Genomic DNA, 20,477 nt, shown 5'->3' with positions numbered 1-20,477 from the left:
CCGCCACCGGAGACACAATTTGCCGTTAGAAGGTCCCCCAGTAGGACTAACAGGCGGATGGCAAGTCCTCCGTGCTCCAGGGTGACCAGTTGAATGAGTTGTCTTCCAAGACTTTGGAAACAATCCTAATTAAATATTTAGTAGAGATGCACACCCATGCCTTTCTCCTGTTCTCCTTCCAAGAGAACTAAGAGAGAGTAAAGGGATATGCTACCATAATAGGTAGTGGGCTAGACTATTTTGTATGAATGGCCAGGGTAGAAAGTGCAAGTCATTGTGACAGTGTTTTAGGAAACCATTTCCCCAGTTACCCAGAATTTCCTACTGTTGGAATCAAAGCGTCTGATCTCATATCTGTGGGCATGTGCTTGCGCATCACTGGGCTGACTCAACACAGATGGACGTTTTCTTAGTAGAATGTTAAAACTTTAGGGTTTGTTGTTGTTGTTTCTAAAGAAGATACATCTGTTGCTTCGATAGATACACTGATAATTTATGTGCAACTTTCTGAACTTTGGCTTAACCTTACAGACAGACACATCATTTAATTAACAGCTATAGTCTCTCACCTAGCTACAGCTGTCTGTAGGTAGGAGAGGGCTTGGTAGAATCTCTGTGACACGCAGGGTCTTGCACTGGGCTAGATCATTGCTATCCCAACCCTACACAAATGAGCCAGCAAGTGGAGAGTACCTTGGTCAGTTTAAGACTCTATGCCTTGCAAACAAGGCGTGCGGTGTCATCAACAGCCATACACCATCCGGTTATTGTGATCAACCAAGAGAATTACAAATATATGATGCACAAACAATCCAACATGTTAAAAATTAGCTGTTTTTCGCCCAAACTTAGTGACAGTAATAGTGCTCAAAGAAAGTTATATTTCTATTATTTAATAAGGTATAAAGGAAACAAAGTTAAATAAACCAATAAATTAAGTCTTTCTCAAAATATACAAGTAAAATACGTCACTGAGAAAAATTACTTAATAGGCTGATAAGATGGCTCAGCAAATAAAGGACATTCATGATAAGCTTGGTCACCAGAGTTCCACCCCCAGAACACACAGTGGAAGGCCTCCCACAGGCTGACCTCTGACCCAGCGTATGTCCTCTCTCTCTCTCTCTCTCTCTCTCTCTCTCTCTCTCTCTCTCTCTCTCTCTCTGTCTCTCTCTCTCTCTCTCTATCTTTCTCTCTCTCTCACACACACACACCAATGTTAAAAATATAATTCATTTAAATGATAGTTGGATTTGTTTTGAAGACATACAAGATGCTCAGAGAGTTCCAGATGACCAGTTACAAGCTGCTGTTAAAACTTTGGCTCCTCAGCGATTGTTCCCCTCACATACTAAAAGTCACCATGTGAAACACCTTCTCACTGTTATGACTCAAATTTTAAAAACATATAGCAACCTCATGAAAGTCGCTTTTAGTTGTAACTATATCAATCATTTCAAAAAAGATTAATCTACAAGCTTAATTGAGCAAACCCCCTGAGGATAGACAAGGAATACTATACGGACACTCATGTGTATGTACTTAAGGGTTTATGGATGATAAGTTCCTAAAATAGAAAAGGAAATTAGAGATCCAGATATGTACAAGTACCTATACATATATGTGTATTGTGTGACTTCAGGTGAAAAGCTTCCCTCAGAGACTGAATCCTTCTGGAAACGCCAAGCTGTGAGCTGATTAAAAGACAGCTAATCTTAACAAGGCACGCTAAATCAGATGAGGAGGCCATTAGCCTTCCCAGGAAGAACCTCTCCAGACTGCCTTTGCTTACTAGGCGATGTCTTCATGACACACAAAAGAGAGCCTTCTTTTAAAGCTATGAATTAAATATTATTGTGACCTTAGAATTTCTGAAGAACAAAGTTGCTTTAGGGCATTTTATTGATTTGAAAACTTTTTTTTCTTTCCGCCAACATCACCTCGGACTATTTGTGATAAATAATAGATTCAAATGTATTTATAATAAATAAGATTGGTTTTTTTTATTTTATAATTAGTCATAAAGGGGTAAATATAAATTGGTATGTTGTAGAGTGCTGCCCCCAGGCAGACGTCCCTTTAGCTGTAGTCACGCAGCACAGAACTGCTTTTCCTCGGGGAAAGCCGTTTAAAGAGCAGAGAATCGATACTCCTGTGGAGGGAACTTGCCAGGCCATCCAAGAAGCTGCTAAAACTGCTCAACGCCTCAGGTAGCCACTTCTGGGCTCCCAGATTTCGTTATAATTTCATTTCGTGTAATGATTACAGCAAGATAAAACCAGGGTGTGTCACTTTTTAACTGGAAATGACCACAGTTTGGGGACCCCATCACTGCAGACCACGCCTGGCCAGCTGACACCTTCTCCCCGAAGGCTTTGGTACCTCTGTATTCAGCCATGAGCGCTTAGCCTCCGAGCACCCTTGAGCCGGTTTATACAAATTCATGAAAGAATTAACGTGCGCTCTAACAGGCTCCTGGTGAATTTTTAATAGATGTAGGATAATTCATTCAAAGCAATAAGACTTTTATAAAGGGTCTAATTTGTAAAACTTGAGAAACCACATTGCATTCATCTTTCTCAAAGTAGGCTGGATTATTTGTGCAATCTGATTATAAATATTTGGGCATCAGAAGAGATTGATTTCTTACCACTAAGTAGTACTCCATTGTGTAAATGGACCACATTTTCTTTATCCATTCTTCAGTTGAGGGCATCTAGGTTGCTTCCAGGTTCTGGCCATTGCAAATAATGCTGCTGTGAACACAGTTGAGTAAATGTCCTTATGATATGAGTATGTATCTTTTGGATATATACCCAGAGTGATACTGCTGGGTCTTGAAGTTTGCAAGCAAATGAGTGGAAATAGAAAAAAACTATCTGAGTGAGATAATCAAGACCCAGAAAGACAAATACAATATGTACTCACTCATAAGTGGGTATTAGATGTAAAACAAAGGATAATCAGCCTGTAATCTATGACCCTAGAGAAGCCAGGTAACAAGGAGAACCCTAAGAGAGACTTACATGGATCCCCCTGGAAAGGCGAATTAGATAAGATCTCCTTAGAAAATTGGGAGTGTGGAGGAGAGCAGAAGGGGAAGGGAAGGCAAAGAGGGGGTAAGTGGGAGGGAGGAGGAGAACGAGATGACCGAGAGAGGGGAAGGACAGAGAGGGAGAACAGGGAAAGAGATATATTGATTGAGGGAACCATCATGGGGTTAGCGAGAAACCTGGCACTAGGGAAAGTCTCAGGAACCTACAAGGATGACCCCAGCTAAGACCCTAAGCAACAGTGGAGAGGATGCCTGAACTGGCCTTCCCCTCTAATCAGATTGATGGCTACCTTAATTGTCATCATAGAACCTTCATCCAGCAACTGATGGAAGCAGATGCACGATCCTCAGAAAAGCACTGGGCCAAGCTCCTGGAGTCCAGTCGAAGAGAGGGGGGAGCAATAATATAAGCAAAGGGGTCAAGGCCATAATGGGAAACAGCTGACCTGAGCTAGGGAGAACTCACTGACTCTAGACTGACAGCAGGTGAACCTGCATAGGACCAAACTAGGGCCTCTGAATGTGGGTGACGGTTGTGTGCCTGAGGCAGTCTGTAGGGCCACTGGTAGTGGGACCAGGATTTATCCCTAGTGCTTGAATTGACATTTTGGAGTCCATTATTTTTGAAGGGATACCTTGCTCGGCCTAGATGTAGGAGGGAGGGCCTTGTCCTGCCTCAAAGCGATGTGTCAGACTTTGTTGACTTCCCATGGGAAGCCTGACCCTCTCTGAGCGGGGAAGGTGGGGCAGCAGGAGGAGAGAAGGGAGTGGGGACTGGGATAGAAATGTAAAATGAGAAAAGATAGTTTTAAAAAATAAATTTAACAATTAAAAAAACTTTAAAAAAAAAGATTGATTGCCCTTTGGTTATTTTACAACTGTTTTAGTAAGAGGAATAAAAACTAATTTATAGTAAATTGGGGGAAATTGGGTTTAAAATAAGAATTGAGGATACATACACAGTCTGAATTATAGTATTGTCTATGGTCAGAGTTGTGAAAATAACTCATGTAGATTATCCTAGAAAAGTTATTAATTTGCAGCAAACAGCTAAGGAAAAGTAGCTACTGAACACATCGCTTATATTCAGAGAAGGGTCTTTCGGTCTATGACAACTCCATCTTTTTGAATCCAGCTTTTTATTTAAAACTACTCTAAAGAGGACACTATATCTAAACAGTTGTCATCGGCATCATTTATAGCTTAAATTCGCTGTGTGGATCGGCAGGCTGACTGGTCTAATTGGGATAAATGGAGCAAGTAAAAGACCAATGAACCACTGTGCAGCCTTCGTGTATACATCACAAGAGAGAGGTTCCTGGGTAATTTACAAGTGGGTCGTTATCACGAAGAGCTGCCTCAAAAGTCGTTCGTGCTCCTTGAATGGTTGACATAATCTTTTCACACATGCAGAGAGGTGGGGAGGAAGGAGAGAGAGAGAAAGGGGAAAAGAGAGATATTATCTAAGATTTATGTCTGCCAGAAAGATGGCTCAGCCTCGCTTGCTCCCAGGGCTGACCACCTGAGTTTCATCCCCAGAAAGCCCACATGATAGCTGTCTTTTAACCTCCACACGTGTGCCATGACGTGTCTGTGTATGTGTGTGTGTGTGTGTGTGTGTGTGTGTGTGTGTGTGTACGCAACGGATTGATCGGATTGATAAATAAGCCTGCAGAGTTGCAGGAATCGTCCTGGCACTGTTGGATGTACAGCTATGGAGATCAGCTATACGGATAACCACAAACTAAGAAGCAGACGTGATTTCAGACCCGGACAGCCTCAAGCAAATGGCTTGACATGTGTACCCTACTTCTCGGATTTTAGACAAGTTTATTGTGTGAGTAATAAAAGGTCAAAAGTAAATACTAGGGATATGAGTCTCTACGTTGTAGTTATACTCAATGAATATTGAAGATCATACAAAATTCAAAGGATTAAGCTTCTCACAAAATCAGCCGTGAAGTCCATAAAGTTACATGTATAACTATACATAAATGTCTGTTGTTGCTTGACTTTTTATACAAGTCTCACCATATAGCCAAAGCTAGCTTAGAATTGACTAGGTAGCCCAGACTGACCTCACACTCATAATCATCCTCCCTTAGACTCCCAAGTTCTGGGACTGCAAGCATGAGCTCCTCTGCCTAGTGATGGAACACACTTGTAAAGAATCCCAGTGCTCCCTTCAAAGCCTATTGCCAGTGTGTGTACTATAGCTGTATACTTTGTTTGGTGTTTGTGAAACTCATTTGTCTCAGTAGTCTTTGCTTTGGAAGTAGTGAAGCAGTCGCCTGTGCCTGAGGAGGAGTGAAAGGAATGGCGGTAGCATGTTCTTTTTGACTAGGATGCTTCAACGCTTTATCTGAAATAGCTGTCGGTCCATTTGCATCTCTGGACTTCCCAGCAGTTTGTCTGAGTGGATCTCATGTCCCTCTGTGGAGAGATGAGGTTGCCATTTAAGTGCATGGCTTACAGATGGTTTTCAACATGCTCTAAGTGTTGGTGGGAGAAATTATGGCAGATACTCATTATCATTTCCTGGAAGGGAGCATGTCATTAGGAGAGCAGTTAACATTCATCAACTAGTAAGTTTCGCTTTGTGCTTTACAAAATTGCCTCCTTTTGATAACAGAATCAGTTTGGTTTGGGCAGAGATAGACGTTTAGACTAATGAAGCCAGAAGCCTAAAGAAACTCACACACAGAGGAGATAGTCATTTTGGAACGGAACTCTTAATGGCGCTAGAACAGCTTGTTACCTATACAGGAAATGTAAAGTTGGACCCCAACTTTGTTCTTCACCTTCAAGTCAATTTCAAATAAATTAAATTTATGTAAATGTGAAAATAACAATTTTAAACTTTAAAAAGGAAGATTAAGGGAGTACCTCTATAACCTCAGGGCAAGGATTTATTAACTAGAACAGAGGACATAGCGAGATAAAAGATGAATTCTGCCGTTAAAACTTTTTCACACGAGCATATGGGTGCAGTGTGCATGGGGACACGTGTGTGACATACGTGTGGAAACCAGAAGCTGACTTCAGGCTGTTCTCTACTTCATGTGTTACATCAGAGTTTCTCACTGAGCCCAGAGATCCCCAGTTAGCAAAACCATCTAGCGAGGGTGCCCTTGGGAGCCGCTCTCTCCACCACCCAAACCCAGGAATTAAAGACAGCCGTCTCTACCCGCCATGCTCTTCTGTGGGGAGTGGGGCCTCACGCATCTGAAAGCTCATCTTTCTGCTTACATAAAATGGAATGGAATGAAATCTATGCCCTGGCAATGCTCAAACCTGCCTGGGCAGCCCATGTATGGTGGCTCCATTGAACTTGTCGTTATTGGGTTTCATGGTCTAAGTTGACGAGGACGACTGACCAGGTCTCTTCCTCAAGAGGGCACCAGATCTCATTACAGAACCTCGTGGTTGCTGGGAATTGAACTCAAGATCTTTGGAAGAGTGGACAGTGCTCTTAACCACTGAGCCATCTCCCCAGCCCTGTCTATTAAAAACTTTTAATAAGCAAGATGACATAAGGAAAATGGGAAATAAAATACACATGCCCCAACAAAATTTCAGTTTAGGAAAAAAGTAAAGATTTTAGATCACAAGGAAGTGAGAGAGAGGAGTGGCTCTGAGACCTTACCTTCAGCTGGCCAATCACAAACCTAAAAAGATGCCCAGCCTCTTCCGTAGTCATGGAAATGCAAAAGTAAAATAAGAAGAAAAAAAAACTCCCTCCTATCTACCAGGCTAAAATTTAACAGCTTAGCAAAACCAAATAATAGCACAAGCGTGTTTAGGAACAGGAATCTTGCATCTTCCTGATGGCAGCAAAACTTTATCCGACTAGTTTGAAGACTGGCGAAGTATTACCCATTCTGCTTACACACACACACACACACACACACACACACACACCTGCTCTCACACTTTTTCTCAGTTGAAACTTTTGTGAAAACCCAGAACATAAACAGTTATCGCAGTTGCTGCCTTCTTGGTTAACCTGAGTAATACAGAGGTGATGGATGCCATTGCAGATGCAAAAGAACAAACTCCAATTCGCTGATGCAGTGTGTACCATATAGGATAGGACCCCAGTCAAGGAAGACTGCTAGGGGAGCTCTATCCACGTGTGTGAACATTTAATACAGGACCACCCATGCGGCATCTCTGGTCATAACCAGAAGAGTGAAAATGGACTGGATGTCTATGATAAGTTTTTGGTCATTCTCCTAAAAAAAATTTTGACTTCTATTATAGTCAAAAATATGTGGTCAGATTTCTGCTTAAGGTACTTGCCAAGCAGACTTGCAGGAAGGAGGTCAGGGGAGAGGCATTTGGGAACCAAGAGGTACAAATGGTATGTTGACCCGCTCAATGAAGCCATGAAGCCCTCACCCAGAGCCAAGGTTAATGGAAAAGCTGGTCCCTAAGTGATCACGTAGGGGTGGAGCTAAATGGACAGGTGGTTTAGCGATGTCCTTTTGGAAGAAAACTAAACTCTGTGTCTTCAAACTTAAAAGAGGAAGTGGACTTCAAATCAGTTATGGTAGTACCAGGCTTTAAGATTGGGCATGGGGGTTTGGGAATGAAAGAACAGATTACTAATCTGAAGGGAAGGGGAAGAATGAGAGAGACTATGGTTAGGAGAAACCAAAGGCAGTATAAATTGCCTCGCATGATGGAGCAAAGACAAGGCTATCAAAGGCAGAGAAAAGGGAAGATGGTCCAAGGAAGGCACTGAATTGTGCTTCTTACTCTTTTGATACTGAATTCTTTAATGTCTCCATCATTATTGAGCTTTTGTTTTCCTTAGGCCCTGAGCTAGATATAAGAACATGGAGGTAAGACAGCTGCCTAGGAGTTAGCAAGGCAGAGATGAAGGGAAACAAATAAGGAAACAATTAAAATTAACATGTAAGAAAGAGTATCACAAAAGATCAAACATGAGATGTGGTGAGGCTGTCTACAGGAAGCCATCTAGGCAGGACGAGTGAGCCTAGGAAATACTGCGTAGAACACACATTGAGGAATGACTAGGTTTGTTCAGTAAGTAAAGGCATGGAGGTCTGTTGGAGGTGCTTGTAGCGACTCTAGATTCCTGTTACACAGCCAGGGTATTTGGTAAAAGTCAGAAAGAGGCATGGAACATCCACAGAGATAAAGCCAGAAATGTGTTCTTGGGTCAAGCCAATCAGGACCCCATATTCCCCAATAAGGAGTTTGAAGTTTGTCCAGACAGCCATGGGAAGCCCTTGAGTGAACATAAGCAAAACAGAGCATGATCACATTTGCGTATTTGAAAAGAAAATCACCCCGAGTGTCTGTGGACTAGAATCTGAACTCCTCTTTCTGCACCCTGTGCTCCAGGGAATTATTCAAATTTGTCTTCTACTCTTCCAAGGACACACCCTGATGAAGATCTGGTGATATCTGCACTGTTGATAGTACCAGGGCTATACCTGGTTCTCAACCTCTACCCATATGATTTGTCAACCCCAAAGCTAATCTATTCCTAAAGTAGGAGCTCTGGTGTTTAACTACATGGTATTGAATATGGCGCCTATCCTTGCAGGCTGACCTTAGCATCTGCATGTCTCAGTTTCCAGGTAAATTCAGGATGTCCTTGCACTGGTGCTACAGAGGTTAGGTTAGTGTGTGAAGTCCCTGGGAAAGGGTCTAGCACATTCGCTGGCATCAATAGAAGTCTGTCACTTTAATGCTCTTCGACACTCAAAGTTCCTGCTTGGCAAGACCCAGTTTTATCCACAGCTCCTTACTGAGCACTTGCTGAACTTCTTCAGGCACATGCAGCTTTTCGTTCTAACATGCATATGTAATAATTACATATAGTGCGCATGTACTGTTTTCTCAGTATACAAACTATCCAAGCATTTGTGATACAAGAGTGAATGGCCTTCCGTGGTTCACTTCTGCTTTCGTGTTAACTGGACTCTATAACTCAACTGTAAGAATTTCAGGAGTAAAGGCTTTGTGTGGGCGATAGCGTATCAACTGGAAGAGAAAGAAGAGGGTGGATTTGGTCACTATGCAGCACATCTGTGCATGGCACTTTCAAAGCATGAAGAAAGAATAACTATTTTCTGGCTCTAGAAAATGGTTCTCATCACAGAAGAGACAGAAGTATGGACCCTGTTGACTATGGTTGATAAGCGTACTGAGACTGCACAGTGTGTGTTCAGGGTTTAACCAGTGCACAGTCTGCAGTCTATATCTCTCCTCAGAATTATCCATCACTAACTAAAACCAATTCTATATAGAGCTGGGTTTCTCTTAATGATTCTTCTTTTTTTATTCAGATGGGACATCTTGGGAGCTGTCATTGGTGCAGAATGTGGAACCATAGAATCAGGTCTATCGCTGGTGTTCCTCAAAGATGGAGAAAGGAAACTATGCACTCCCTACTTGGATACAACTGGTTATGGAAACCTGCGGTTCTATTTCGTCATGGGTAGGTACAGACTGCTGCCCTTCCCTACAGAAATAATAGGGCTTATTATTTACCATGGAACATGAAAATTAGTGGGATCTGAGCTCTCCTGACAAGATAAAGACCTGGGGTACCCACCTCTACCTCAGTACTTACTCTAAGATAGTTTGTGCATTCAAAAATCTAGGCATGATTTCCTTTAAGTAATATTTAAACTGTCTCTCACTTCATTAAAAGTAACATATAGAAAAGTTTAGTAATAAAAGTTATAGCAAATATTTTATAGGTCATTCTAGTTTATCTATCTCTACCCTCCTGATAAATGTATTTGAAATTGGAATTTTAATAGTAAATCAGCCTGTATTGTTTGTGCCATCTTGTAGAGAAAAACATTCTTGACATACCATGACTAGGCCATCGACAAACTGCCATAATGCCTTTCTCTCACTTCCATTCCGTGCTCTCAGCAGCAATGGTGCATGAACTATCAGTTGTTAAAAAGGAAAGAGGCCATGAATCTGAAGGAGAGTAGGGAAGAGTAAGTGGGAAGCTTTGGAGGAAGAAATGTTTTGAATACATTCTCAAAAATAAAGATTCATTTAAAAAAAAAAGACAATGGGAAGGAAGCAGAGGCCAAGGTGACCCTTTGTCCGCAGCCAGTAACCTCACCACTCGTCAAGGTGAGCCATTTATTTTCATGGGTATCTTGTTATTACTCAACGCTACTGTTCTGGGAAGCAGGAAGGATAATAGTTTATAGAACTCCATCGTGTTTTACAGTACTTTCTATTTCCAATCAGCTTAAAAACACATGAAAGTGTTCGTAAAACATGCTCAAGTGTATTATAGATAGAAATAAAGATGGGAAAATATCATAGTTAATTAGGGGCTTGAAATTTGTGGCCTGCCAAATTTGTCCCACTAGTCAACATTAAACAGTGACATATTTTTTCACTGATGTCATCCCTATCACATGCCTTCTTTGTAGAATGGAAAATCACAAGCAACATCTGGAAATGAAACAGGAAATAAACATTGTCTACCTTTGAACTTAGCAGAGATGTCAGTTCATCAGGACAGAATGTGCTGAGCCTAGGACTCAGAGCTACTGTTTATCCCTTACATTCCTCACTCAGCTTCTCTACAGTCGTACAGCTCAAAGTTGCTTGAGCTAGACCTCAAGACCATCATGAGATAGACCTCAATGTTGTCATGAGCTAGATCTCAGTGTTGTCATGAGCTAGACCTCAAGACCATCATGAGATAGATCTCAGTGTCATCATGAGATAGACCTCAATGTTGTCATGAGATAGACCTCAATGTTGTCATGAGATAGACCTCAATGTCGTCGTGATTGTAAGCATATGGCCCATCTGATGCTCTCAACAGCACTTTGTCCACAAAGGAGAAGTCATAGGTCTACAGTATGTAATCTGAAAGTTTACTTACCCTAAAATAGTTTGTGCATTTAAATATCTAGGCTTCATTCCCTTTAAATCATATTCAAACTGCCTCTCACTTTATTAAAATTAATTTCTAGAAAATATTTGTAAAACAACATTGTCGTATTTACTCTGCCACTCAAGTTTGCTTTCCTTCCTTTACCCTCCTAATAAAATATATTTGAAATTAGACTTACAATAGTAAGGGAACCCATCTATAAAAGATTAACTTGTCATTAAGTTAATTCCTTTAGAGAGAGCTTATGTGTGGGATTCTTTCTATAGCAAAATTGATTATTAACTAATGAATTAAAATAATATTGACTATGCCGAAAATTTTAATTTTAGTAAACCCAAAGAAGTACATCATCGTAAATGTACTCCATTCAGTAAAAGTTAAGACATACGTATTGAATACAAATCCAGGTAGGACATGTAGACGTCTCTATTGACCATGGAGGGCAATGCTACCCCTTCACAGTTGCTGGTTGAATGAGTTAACACATAAAAGCATTCAAAATGCTGCCTCACGAACTCTGCCTCCGCCTGTTACTGCTTTGCAAGTGCCTCAGACAGAGCCTGTGACCACAAGTGACTTTAACTGGGGGGGGGGGGGGCAGCAGGCCTTGATGGAGCAATGAGAAAGGGCAGAGAGAGCTGAGGACGGCTGCCATGCAAGGGGAAGGGGAAAGCTTCATAAAGAATATGGCATTGGGCCAATCCTTGAAGGCCAGGCAGGACTTCCTTTCCAAGAAAGAATCTCAGACTAACCATTCTGAATAAAGGCCATTTAAAAAAAAATCAAACTTTGTGATCCATCCCAGCTGACTAATCTTCCCAAAGTAACAGAAGCGTGTCAAACTTTGTTCTTTCTCTTGTTGTCATGACGAAGGATTCTTGCTAGGACAACATTACCTGTTTTTTTAGTGAGATAATTCCATCAAGAGTATGAAGGAAAGGCCGAAATAATCAGAAATTAGGAATCAAGATGCTAGTTAGGACAAAAGAAAGAAAGTAGAACAGAATAAACACTACTACTTGTAGTAGTGTTCGTTTCTAAGTAATTAATAATAAATTTAACAAAATTTTGATAAGTGCTTCCCTTTCCATGTGGTATATTTTGTCTGGCAACTCTGTTAAATGTCTCGTGTGCTAATCAATGCAACAGAAGAATGGGTCGGAGCTAAGTGATATTGGGAAGAGGGGACCAAGGCAGGATACCTGCAGAGACAGAAACAACATGGCTTCCTCTCCTGGGTGACTGGGGGAATGGCACCTGGTTTTCAAAGAGGCAGATATGCAGAAGAATTTAGTGTTGGACATGGTAAGGCTGGGATTTCTAGAATACCAGGAAGATAGTCTTTTCACAGTTTCGAGCACATTTGAAAACCATTCCTGTACTGCTCCTCAATGAATGGGTGCTGATTAAAGAAAACGGGCTTTTGGGAGTGGCACTGAGTTCTCCAGTCATGAAACTCTTAGGGAAGAATCTTTCGCCAGTGGAGGGAGAAGGAAGAAGGAATCCAGACTGTAAAGGAGCATGAGGAGAAGGAGAAAGGAGGCAGGCGGAAGAGGGGAGAGGCCCCCATGGGATAACAGAGTGATCGCCTGTGTACAAAATGCCCTGGAGGGTGAAGCCAATCATTTTCTTCACACAAATAGGAATCTATAAAGTTATTTAAAGCACTATTTGAGCATTCTAAACTTGACCATCCCGCCAGCTTTTATTAAAATCTTGTACTTTAATTGCTCAATGAGATGCCTCCTGAGCCTTTCTTTCCACCACACATCAAAGCTTTGTAAGCTAAGCAAGATTCCATTTCTTCCTGTAGGAGCTGCTGCCACCGAGCTTCACGGGCCTGGCAGATTGTCCTCACAGGGATCTTTCCAATAAACTCTGTCATCATCTTAATGTCTTAGCAAACCAACTTCTTCGGTTGCTTCTACCAATGTTGCTCAAACACATCAAATAGCTTTTAGAATGAACTTAGGAGACTTAGGATTTGCACAGTATAATTTTAATAGATCACTTCTAAAGCCAAACATGTATCTGTTAAGGTGTTAGTTCAGAATTCTGAAAGCAGTTGCACTTGGAAAGATGAAAGAATGATCTCTCATAAATAATGCAGCTTGCTCATCAGGATGGGCTTTGCATGTGGCCTTAACAGGATGGCTACAGTCAACTGTTGATATTTGTAGACTCAGACAACCAATTTCCTTAAGGGCCCCAAAAGTGGGACCTTGGAGACTCAGAAAAGGCTCATGGGCCAGTCACAAGTCTCATTAACGTTATGAAAATGTGATGGCTAAGCTTGAAGGAGTAGCCACCGTTTACAGCATCAGATCAGAGAGTTTCATGTCGTTACCTCATGGTGACTGCCCTAGAACTATGGACAGTGGTATTTCCTCCTTCACACTTCTTGCCAAGTGATTCCCAAGACATGCGTTGGCCAAGAACCCTTCTATCCCTATGTACTGTCAAAGTCTGTCTCTATAGCCCTCTTTTTGTCTAATATTCCTCCATCTATGAAGTTTCTTAAGCTAATTAGGTTCACTTTATCTTTCTTTGATTCTCTTGTCGGACGGTTTCTTCCAAAGGGTAGAGCCCATTATCCAAATTGAATCAAAGTAGTCATTTGTGAACAACTGGCACCTTGTTGGCTTACTCAGATTTAGGGGGGGTCTCAAATACTGTTTGTTGATTTTGATAAATTTCAAAAAGGGTGATCTTATTCTAGAGTTTGAGAATGCGCTTACTGGCACCATGGAGTATCAGCAATAGCAGTTAGCTATAAATAGAGTTAGCATCCATGATGGTTGATTTTGAAACAGAGGGAATTCTTTGAAGTATAATGATAAGAGAAACGGTTTGCATGATGAGCATCAGAAACGCTTCTGCAAGCCTTTACTCTTGTGTGGCTGGTGCTGTTGTGACTGGCAGTGTGTTGCCCTTAAAACCAGATGAAGCAGACAGTTGATAGAAGCCAGAAAGACCTAGGATTATTGATACTGTGTAATAGAGAAGAAAAAACAGAACACATCCTCAGACTATTCTGTCATCAGGAGCCTCCCACCTCCCTTTCTGTTCTAAGGGTTTATCGCTTTGTGTGACTATAAAGTAGAGTGATAGACAACAGACTGTACTATATACCTCCCACTAATCAAATGAAGCACCAAGTATAACGTAAAAAGTAAAAGAACAAAAAAAAACAAACATACATACTTAGAATACGAGCATATCTGCGAAAATACCATCAATGTTACTTAAAACATCTATTCCATTCCAGAAATATGTGATGCAGGCAATCACCAAGTTTATTTTCATATAAATGGGATTAAAGAAAAATTTCTTGATCATTTCAAAAATAATGGCAAGGGCCTTGACAAAATCTAACATAACGTCATGATAAAAGTCTTAGAAAGCAGGACTTACCACAGCATAATAAAGGCTATGTATGATGGACCCCATCCAACATCATCCTCAATGGAGCAAACCGTGAAGTGATATTATTAAAATCGGGAAAAGGACAGGACTGTCCAGCATCCCCACTGTGTTTCAGTCTAGTACTCAAAGCACAGCTGGAGCTAAAGGGCAAGAGATGGAAATTGAAGAGATTTAAAGAGATATGAATAGGAAAAGAAGAGGTCAAATTATTTCTATTTACAGATGGCATAATATAATACGTAAATACCCCCAAATGTCTACCGGAAGCCTATAAACAATCAACAATTCCAGCAAAGTGGCAGGATACAAGAGCAACTTACAAAAGCAGCCACCTTTCTGTACATCACACAAGCACACTGAGAAAGAGATCGTGGACACACTTACCCTTACAGTCGCCTCCAAGACAATACAAGTCTTAGAATAAACTTTTCCAAGGATGTGAAAGACCTCTGCAATGAAAACTTCAAATCAGTGAAGAAGAGGTTAAGGAAGACATTATAAAATGGAAAGATTCTCATGTTCATGGATTAGTAGAATCAATATTACAAAACTATCATCCAGCCAAAAGTCATTTACAGATTCAATGCAATCCCAATCCAAATGCCTCAAGCATTCCTCATTGGAAAAGAAAAGTATCCTAAAATTTGTTTGGGACCAAAAAAAAAAAAAAAAAAAAAGCCCCCTAGGAAAAAAAAAAAGGATTACCATTTAAAATTTCAAGATATATTATGGAGCCGTAATGATAAAACGGTATGGTAATGACACACAAAACTTGTAGACAGGTAGAATGAAACAGAAGACCCAAACATACATACCTAACTACAGCCATTTCAAGGCCATGATACGCACGTGCTCACAGGGACTTGGGAGATGATCAAACCCAGGCATGATGGCTCACGTTTGTAATCCCCAGCCTTGTAGAGGTAGCAAGACAGATCCTTGAGCCTTGCAAGTCAGCCAGCTTAGTCTATGTGGTGAGGTCCAAGCCAGTAAAAGACCGTGTCTCAGCAAAAGGTGGCACGTAAGGTTGTCCTCTGGCCTGTACACAAAAGTACAATATCACGTGCACACACATGTACCCACATGTACCCCCACACCAAAAAGGCACATATGCAAAAATATCTTTTAACTAGGTTGTGTTGAACCATGGCCATGTACACACACATGTACTCACATGTACCCCAACACCAAAAAGGCCCATATGTACATGTGTGTCATGTGCAAGTGAGCACACAAAGATATCTTTTTCGCTGGGTTGGGTTGAGTCAGTGCTCAGCACGCACTGTTATTTGAGTGAGTCTGCCAAACAGAGTAATACTGGCCTTTCCCTGTCGAGTCTTTGACCTGGAACATGGCGCTTCTGAGCTATCACCATCAATTAATCCCTTGGAGCCCCTTATCTTTGTGGAAAAGTATCCTTCCGCGACACGTAGTGCTGTAATTGTGTCTTGCTCTCATTTTCAACGCGATGTTTGATGTTTTGGAGGCAAGTTGTTTCTCACACCATGAAATTTTTTTTTGCTTGATACAGGAGGCGTCTGTGACCCCGGAGACTCCCATGAAAATGATGTGATATTATACGCAAAAACTGAGGGAAGGAAAGAGCACTTTGTGCTGGATACACTTTCTTATTCCTCCTATAAGGTACAGATGACGACCCTTGTGCCAGATGACCTCAGAACCCCCAGGCTGAGACCACACCCACAAAGAGCGTGCCAGGCACAGAGGGTTCATCTCTGTGTGGGACGCCCCAGGAAATTGCTAGATTTTTTTTAAGTGACTTGGGAATTTTAACACTCATTTTTATTCCTGACACAAATGAAAACTCGGATTTAGTCAGGAAGAACACATTACAGAAACAATAACGCAAAACCCAAACCTCTAACTGACAGTTACTCCTGTCCCTGAGAAAGCTGTAAAAGTGAACTCTAATTATACAGCTTCACAGCCTCGCTTTTCGACAGAATGAGTTGAGTCCCACACTGGAAATCTTCTAGACAGAAGGCGTCGCAGGCGTTCAGATTACTGTTACCCTTACATTTTTTCTTTGCTAATTAGAGCTACGGGATTGAGCTTTTCCCTTTGCTCTCTGGGTAATAGGACAGGAGCTGTTTCTGATTATTTGCAAACATCTTGAAAGTCACGAGATGCTTGTCCAGGGTGTGCGGGTGTTTCCTATCATCAGTGTGTGCCGACACGGCCCACACTCAGTAGTTTCTCTCCACACTGCTCGCTCTCGGGATGCTCTACAGAGCTAGGGCTAGGGAGAAGCCTCTCGCTCAGCAAGATGCTTGCTCTGTAAAGCGGTCCTGCCTAAGTTTGGAGCCCAGAACCTAAGTGAGAAGTTGGGGGTGGTGGTACACACCTGCAGTGTAGATGCTGGGCAGGTGGAAATGGGATCTCTGGGTTTGACCAGCCAACCCAGCTGACCAGCTCCAGGTTCAGTAAGAAACGCTGGCCCCAAGATGGAAGAAGTGGAGAACGATTGTTGAGGAAGACACCTGACTTGAACCCGGGCCTCATGTGCAAAAAACAAATTTGCACACTCACCCACATAAACACATACACAGAAAATAAAGAATTTAAAAAATAGGCAAGTTAGGAAGCAATCAGAGAAAAATATACAACATGTTCAACATTCAATTATAACCCAAATGTTTGCCCTTGGAATATCATCAAAGACTTTTCTAGCAATTAGTTGGTAGAATTTTACCTGCTCTGGCCTTGTGAATCCTTCACCCCGAATCATAGACATAAATGATTGCATGTTGATCTGTAGTCTGTGACTGTTTCTGTTTTGAGTCTTCTTTACAGAATTCGTGGCAGAGAGGAACAGTAATGTTATTCAGAACTGCTCTTGAAGGCACAAATGAGGCAGTCAAATAATCATTCAGCTGCCTCTGTCCTGCGCTCAGGGGGATGAAATGGTTACACACACTTGATCAGTCCCACACAGGGAGCCCCCGTTTGCACAATCATTCTAAGTCCTTGAAGATAGAATCTTCCACATGCAATAACAAATCCCGCACAAAGGTCCTTCCTAGTGCTCAGTAAGTGGCAGGTGTGGATTCAGTGATTGCTGGATTGACTCTAAGAGGATCGCAGCGGCTAGACGAGAAGGATTGTAAATAATTCGAGTTTCCTTTTCCTGGAAGGTTTCATCTTTGCTTTCTGTAGTCATCAACCCTGAACTTCAGACGCCTGCTACCAAATTTTGTCTCAGGCAGAAGAACCACCAAGGGCACAATCGGAATGTCTGGGCTGTGGACTTCTTCCACGTGCTACCGGTTCTGCCGTCTACAATGTCACACATGATACAGTTTTCTATTAATCTGGGATGCGGGACGCACCAGCCTGGGAACAGGTAAGAAGCACACTTAGGAGTGGCCTCGTCTGGTGGGAAATGAGCGTGCATGCATTTGGCCGTTGAATTAGAATTTGTCAGTAAATACCTGTGTGGGTTCTTAATTAAACGTCTATTAACAAAAATACAGATTCTTCCCCCTCCCCCTCTGTAACAAAATACAGATTCAAAGAACTGCAAAAGTTCTTTGAATAGTAATAATAATAGGAGAAATGTTACTACTGGGTAGAGTTTTCTCTACTGGGTGAGTATAGTTTCCTTCTGAGTGCTTGATACAAAGTATCAAAGTGTTTGTTCACACATGCCATGGCAACATCCCTTGTAATAACCTGATGAGAGAGAGAAGTAACTAAAGACAAGGTTAACCCCTATAGGCTAGTGACCGCCTAATAATAGGTATAGAGGTCAATTAGCATCTCAAGAGCTGTGACTTCTCTGTCTCACTTGCCTAAGTGCTGCTTGGCTTCCCTGTAAGCATGTCCCTGGTCTCACATTCACGGGTTAAGTGGCAGTGTGAGACATGGTAATTGTCTTGCTATCTATCAAATTCAAAACACAGCCCCAGGTTACTGTGTGTTGCCCTTCAAACATAGCTTTGGTGGCAGCAATCCAACCGCTTGCCCTTTGAAGACAGGTCAGACTCCAGTGAGAGATGGCACAGACCTTTAGGAAATGTCCCATACTCGTTGACTTAGCCAGAAATGCAAGGAATCGTTTGATATCTCCTTACCCCCTCTTTGTTGTGGTTGCTCTGCTATTATTAGTGTCAGCCTGGAGTTTTCTACTAACCATGGACGTTCCTGGTCCCTGCTCCACACTGAGTGCTTGCCTGAGGTCTGTGCAGGCCCCCACCTCCCACACAGCACCACCTACTCCTCTGAAAACTACAGTGGGTAAGTGAGCATGATCCAAGGCTCAACTAAAAGATTGAGTCCATGGTGTAAAATTTTAAAAAAAAAAGTAATTTGGAGACTAGACATTTTAAATAATAGCTAAGCAAACTGACTTCTCCTTAAGAGTGGTATCATGAAAATACATGCACAAATATCTTTGCTAAATCCTATCCTGACCACACTTTATGGGGTCAGTCATCCTTTATTTATGATACTTATGTTTTGGATTATATGCCCCATAGTTATTGCTTTTTAAAAGGGATTGTGTTGCCAAAATACAGGCATAACTTAGGGGTAGAAAAAAGTTAATGTTTTAAAATTAGACCTGGTCAGTCAGATCTTACTCCGACATCTACCATATGCAATGGTGATTAGTCTAACTCTCCAGATAAACTAAGGTCTACGGCACACCCTTTTGTGGGCTAGCATAAAACCCAAGATGCCTCTGTAAGACTTTCGCCAGCTTATGGAATGAGCACTAGATACCAGTAAAATATTTACAAGGCCAGCAAAATGAAGACCTAGACTCCACAGTTGAAGATAATACGTTATTAATTTTGGCGTTGTAGCGGGCACACAGAAACAGGAGCCTCACAAGTGTGTAAAGCTCATTCAGAAGATGGGGACATCGTGGTGGGGCTGATGCTGTGCTAACTTTCTGGCAGGTGGAACCGGATCACCATCCCCCTCCCTAACGCAGCGCTCACCCGCGAGACCAGGCTCCGCTGGAGACAGACAGGAGCGATCCTGGGCAACATGTGGGCCATTGATAATGGTGAGTGTTTACCACAATCCACAGGCCATTGACGTCGGCGCGTCCTGGGCTTTTGTCAGTCGGCACACGGCACAGCTCATTGCTAAGTCATGGTCTTGCGATTCCTGAAGCATCCTCTCTCCTTCCTTTTCTCCTTTGCATTCCCTTAGAAGCCATGGATGTACAATCAGGAAAAAAAAATAGGCTGTGCAGTCAGCAATATTAGATGCTGAGATGTTTCCATGTACATAATTTTAAAATGCTTAAATCCATAAAATTCAAATTCACAGTTGATGACAAAGGATAAGCCTAACATTTCCTTGAATCTTATGCAGAATTAACATAAGCACCATACTGCATGTATTAAAATAAGACCCATTCTTCTTAGTGGCTCTCATAACATCTGGGCTCTTATCTTCTAACTGCAGACACTATGCAGAGAGGGAAACATCGTGTCTAAAATACTCATGAAACTCACCCCGTTCCCAGACAATGGCATGAAAGAAATATTTGGATATCCATAAAAACCGTTGACTAGATTGTTGATCATTTCTGCATAGTTTAAAAGCCTGTGTCTCTATACTACAATGTATACTTTGTGTGCAATAAGAAACAACAAAAGTGTCTAAACCTAGTGTATAAACTAAAGTATCTGAGGTTCAATTTGCTAAAATAAAGTTTCTTCTTTGGCAGAATTTTGCATAGTATTTTAATTACCACAGCTGCTAATGGGCTCCAGGATATGTGCCCCCTGGGCAGTAGGATATGAATAGATTTTTCCTAGTGCAATTCTCTTTAAGAATCTATAATGAATCTTTATTAGTTTTAGTAATCACAAAAGAAGTTTAAAAATATTCACTAGCAATAAAGTAAAGAACAACTATGAGAAAATTGAGAATATAATGAAATACATATGTGCTTCTGTGCAGGTTGTCCGGTTTCCCTAAGACAGCAATCACAGCATGGTTTAGGGGCAGGGAGTGTTTACTTCACACTGATAACCTCCCAGCATCATGTCTGAGTCTCATGGGAAAAGCTAAAGTCGCAGAAAGAATGCATGATTCATGGCA

At 41.6% G+C, this 20,477-nt stretch overlaps 1 protein-coding gene across 1 annotated transcript in view; it reads left to right on the top strand.

Annotated features, from left to right (window-relative positions):
- Reln (reelin) overlaps positions 1-20,477 on the top strand; it is a 420,580-nt gene that overhangs the window by 261,347 nt on the left and 138,756 nt on the right. Inside the window, exons 12-16 of the mRNA XM_050139698.1 lie at positions 9,379-9,530; positions 15,928-16,040; positions 17,552-17,760; positions 18,525-18,653; positions 19,319-19,428. Coding sequence (XP_049995655.1) covers positions 9,379-9,530; positions 15,928-16,040; positions 17,552-17,760; positions 18,525-18,653; positions 19,319-19,428 — 713 coding nt within the window. The remainder of the gene's footprint in view (positions 1-9,378; positions 9,531-15,927; positions 16,041-17,551; positions 17,761-18,524; positions 18,654-19,318; positions 19,429-20,477) is intronic.

Source organism: Alexandromys fortis, unplaced genomic scaffold, assembly GCF_014885135.2.
Source record: "Alexandromys fortis isolate MF-2015 unplaced genomic scaffold, M_Fortis_MF-2015_v1.1 scaffold_38, whole genome shotgun sequence".
Lineage (NCBI taxonomy): Eukaryota > Metazoa > Chordata > Mammalia > Rodentia > Cricetidae > Alexandromys > Alexandromys fortis.
The sequence above is the reverse complement of the archived record's forward strand: the minus strand, read 5'-3'. Positions and strand labels throughout refer to the sequence as shown.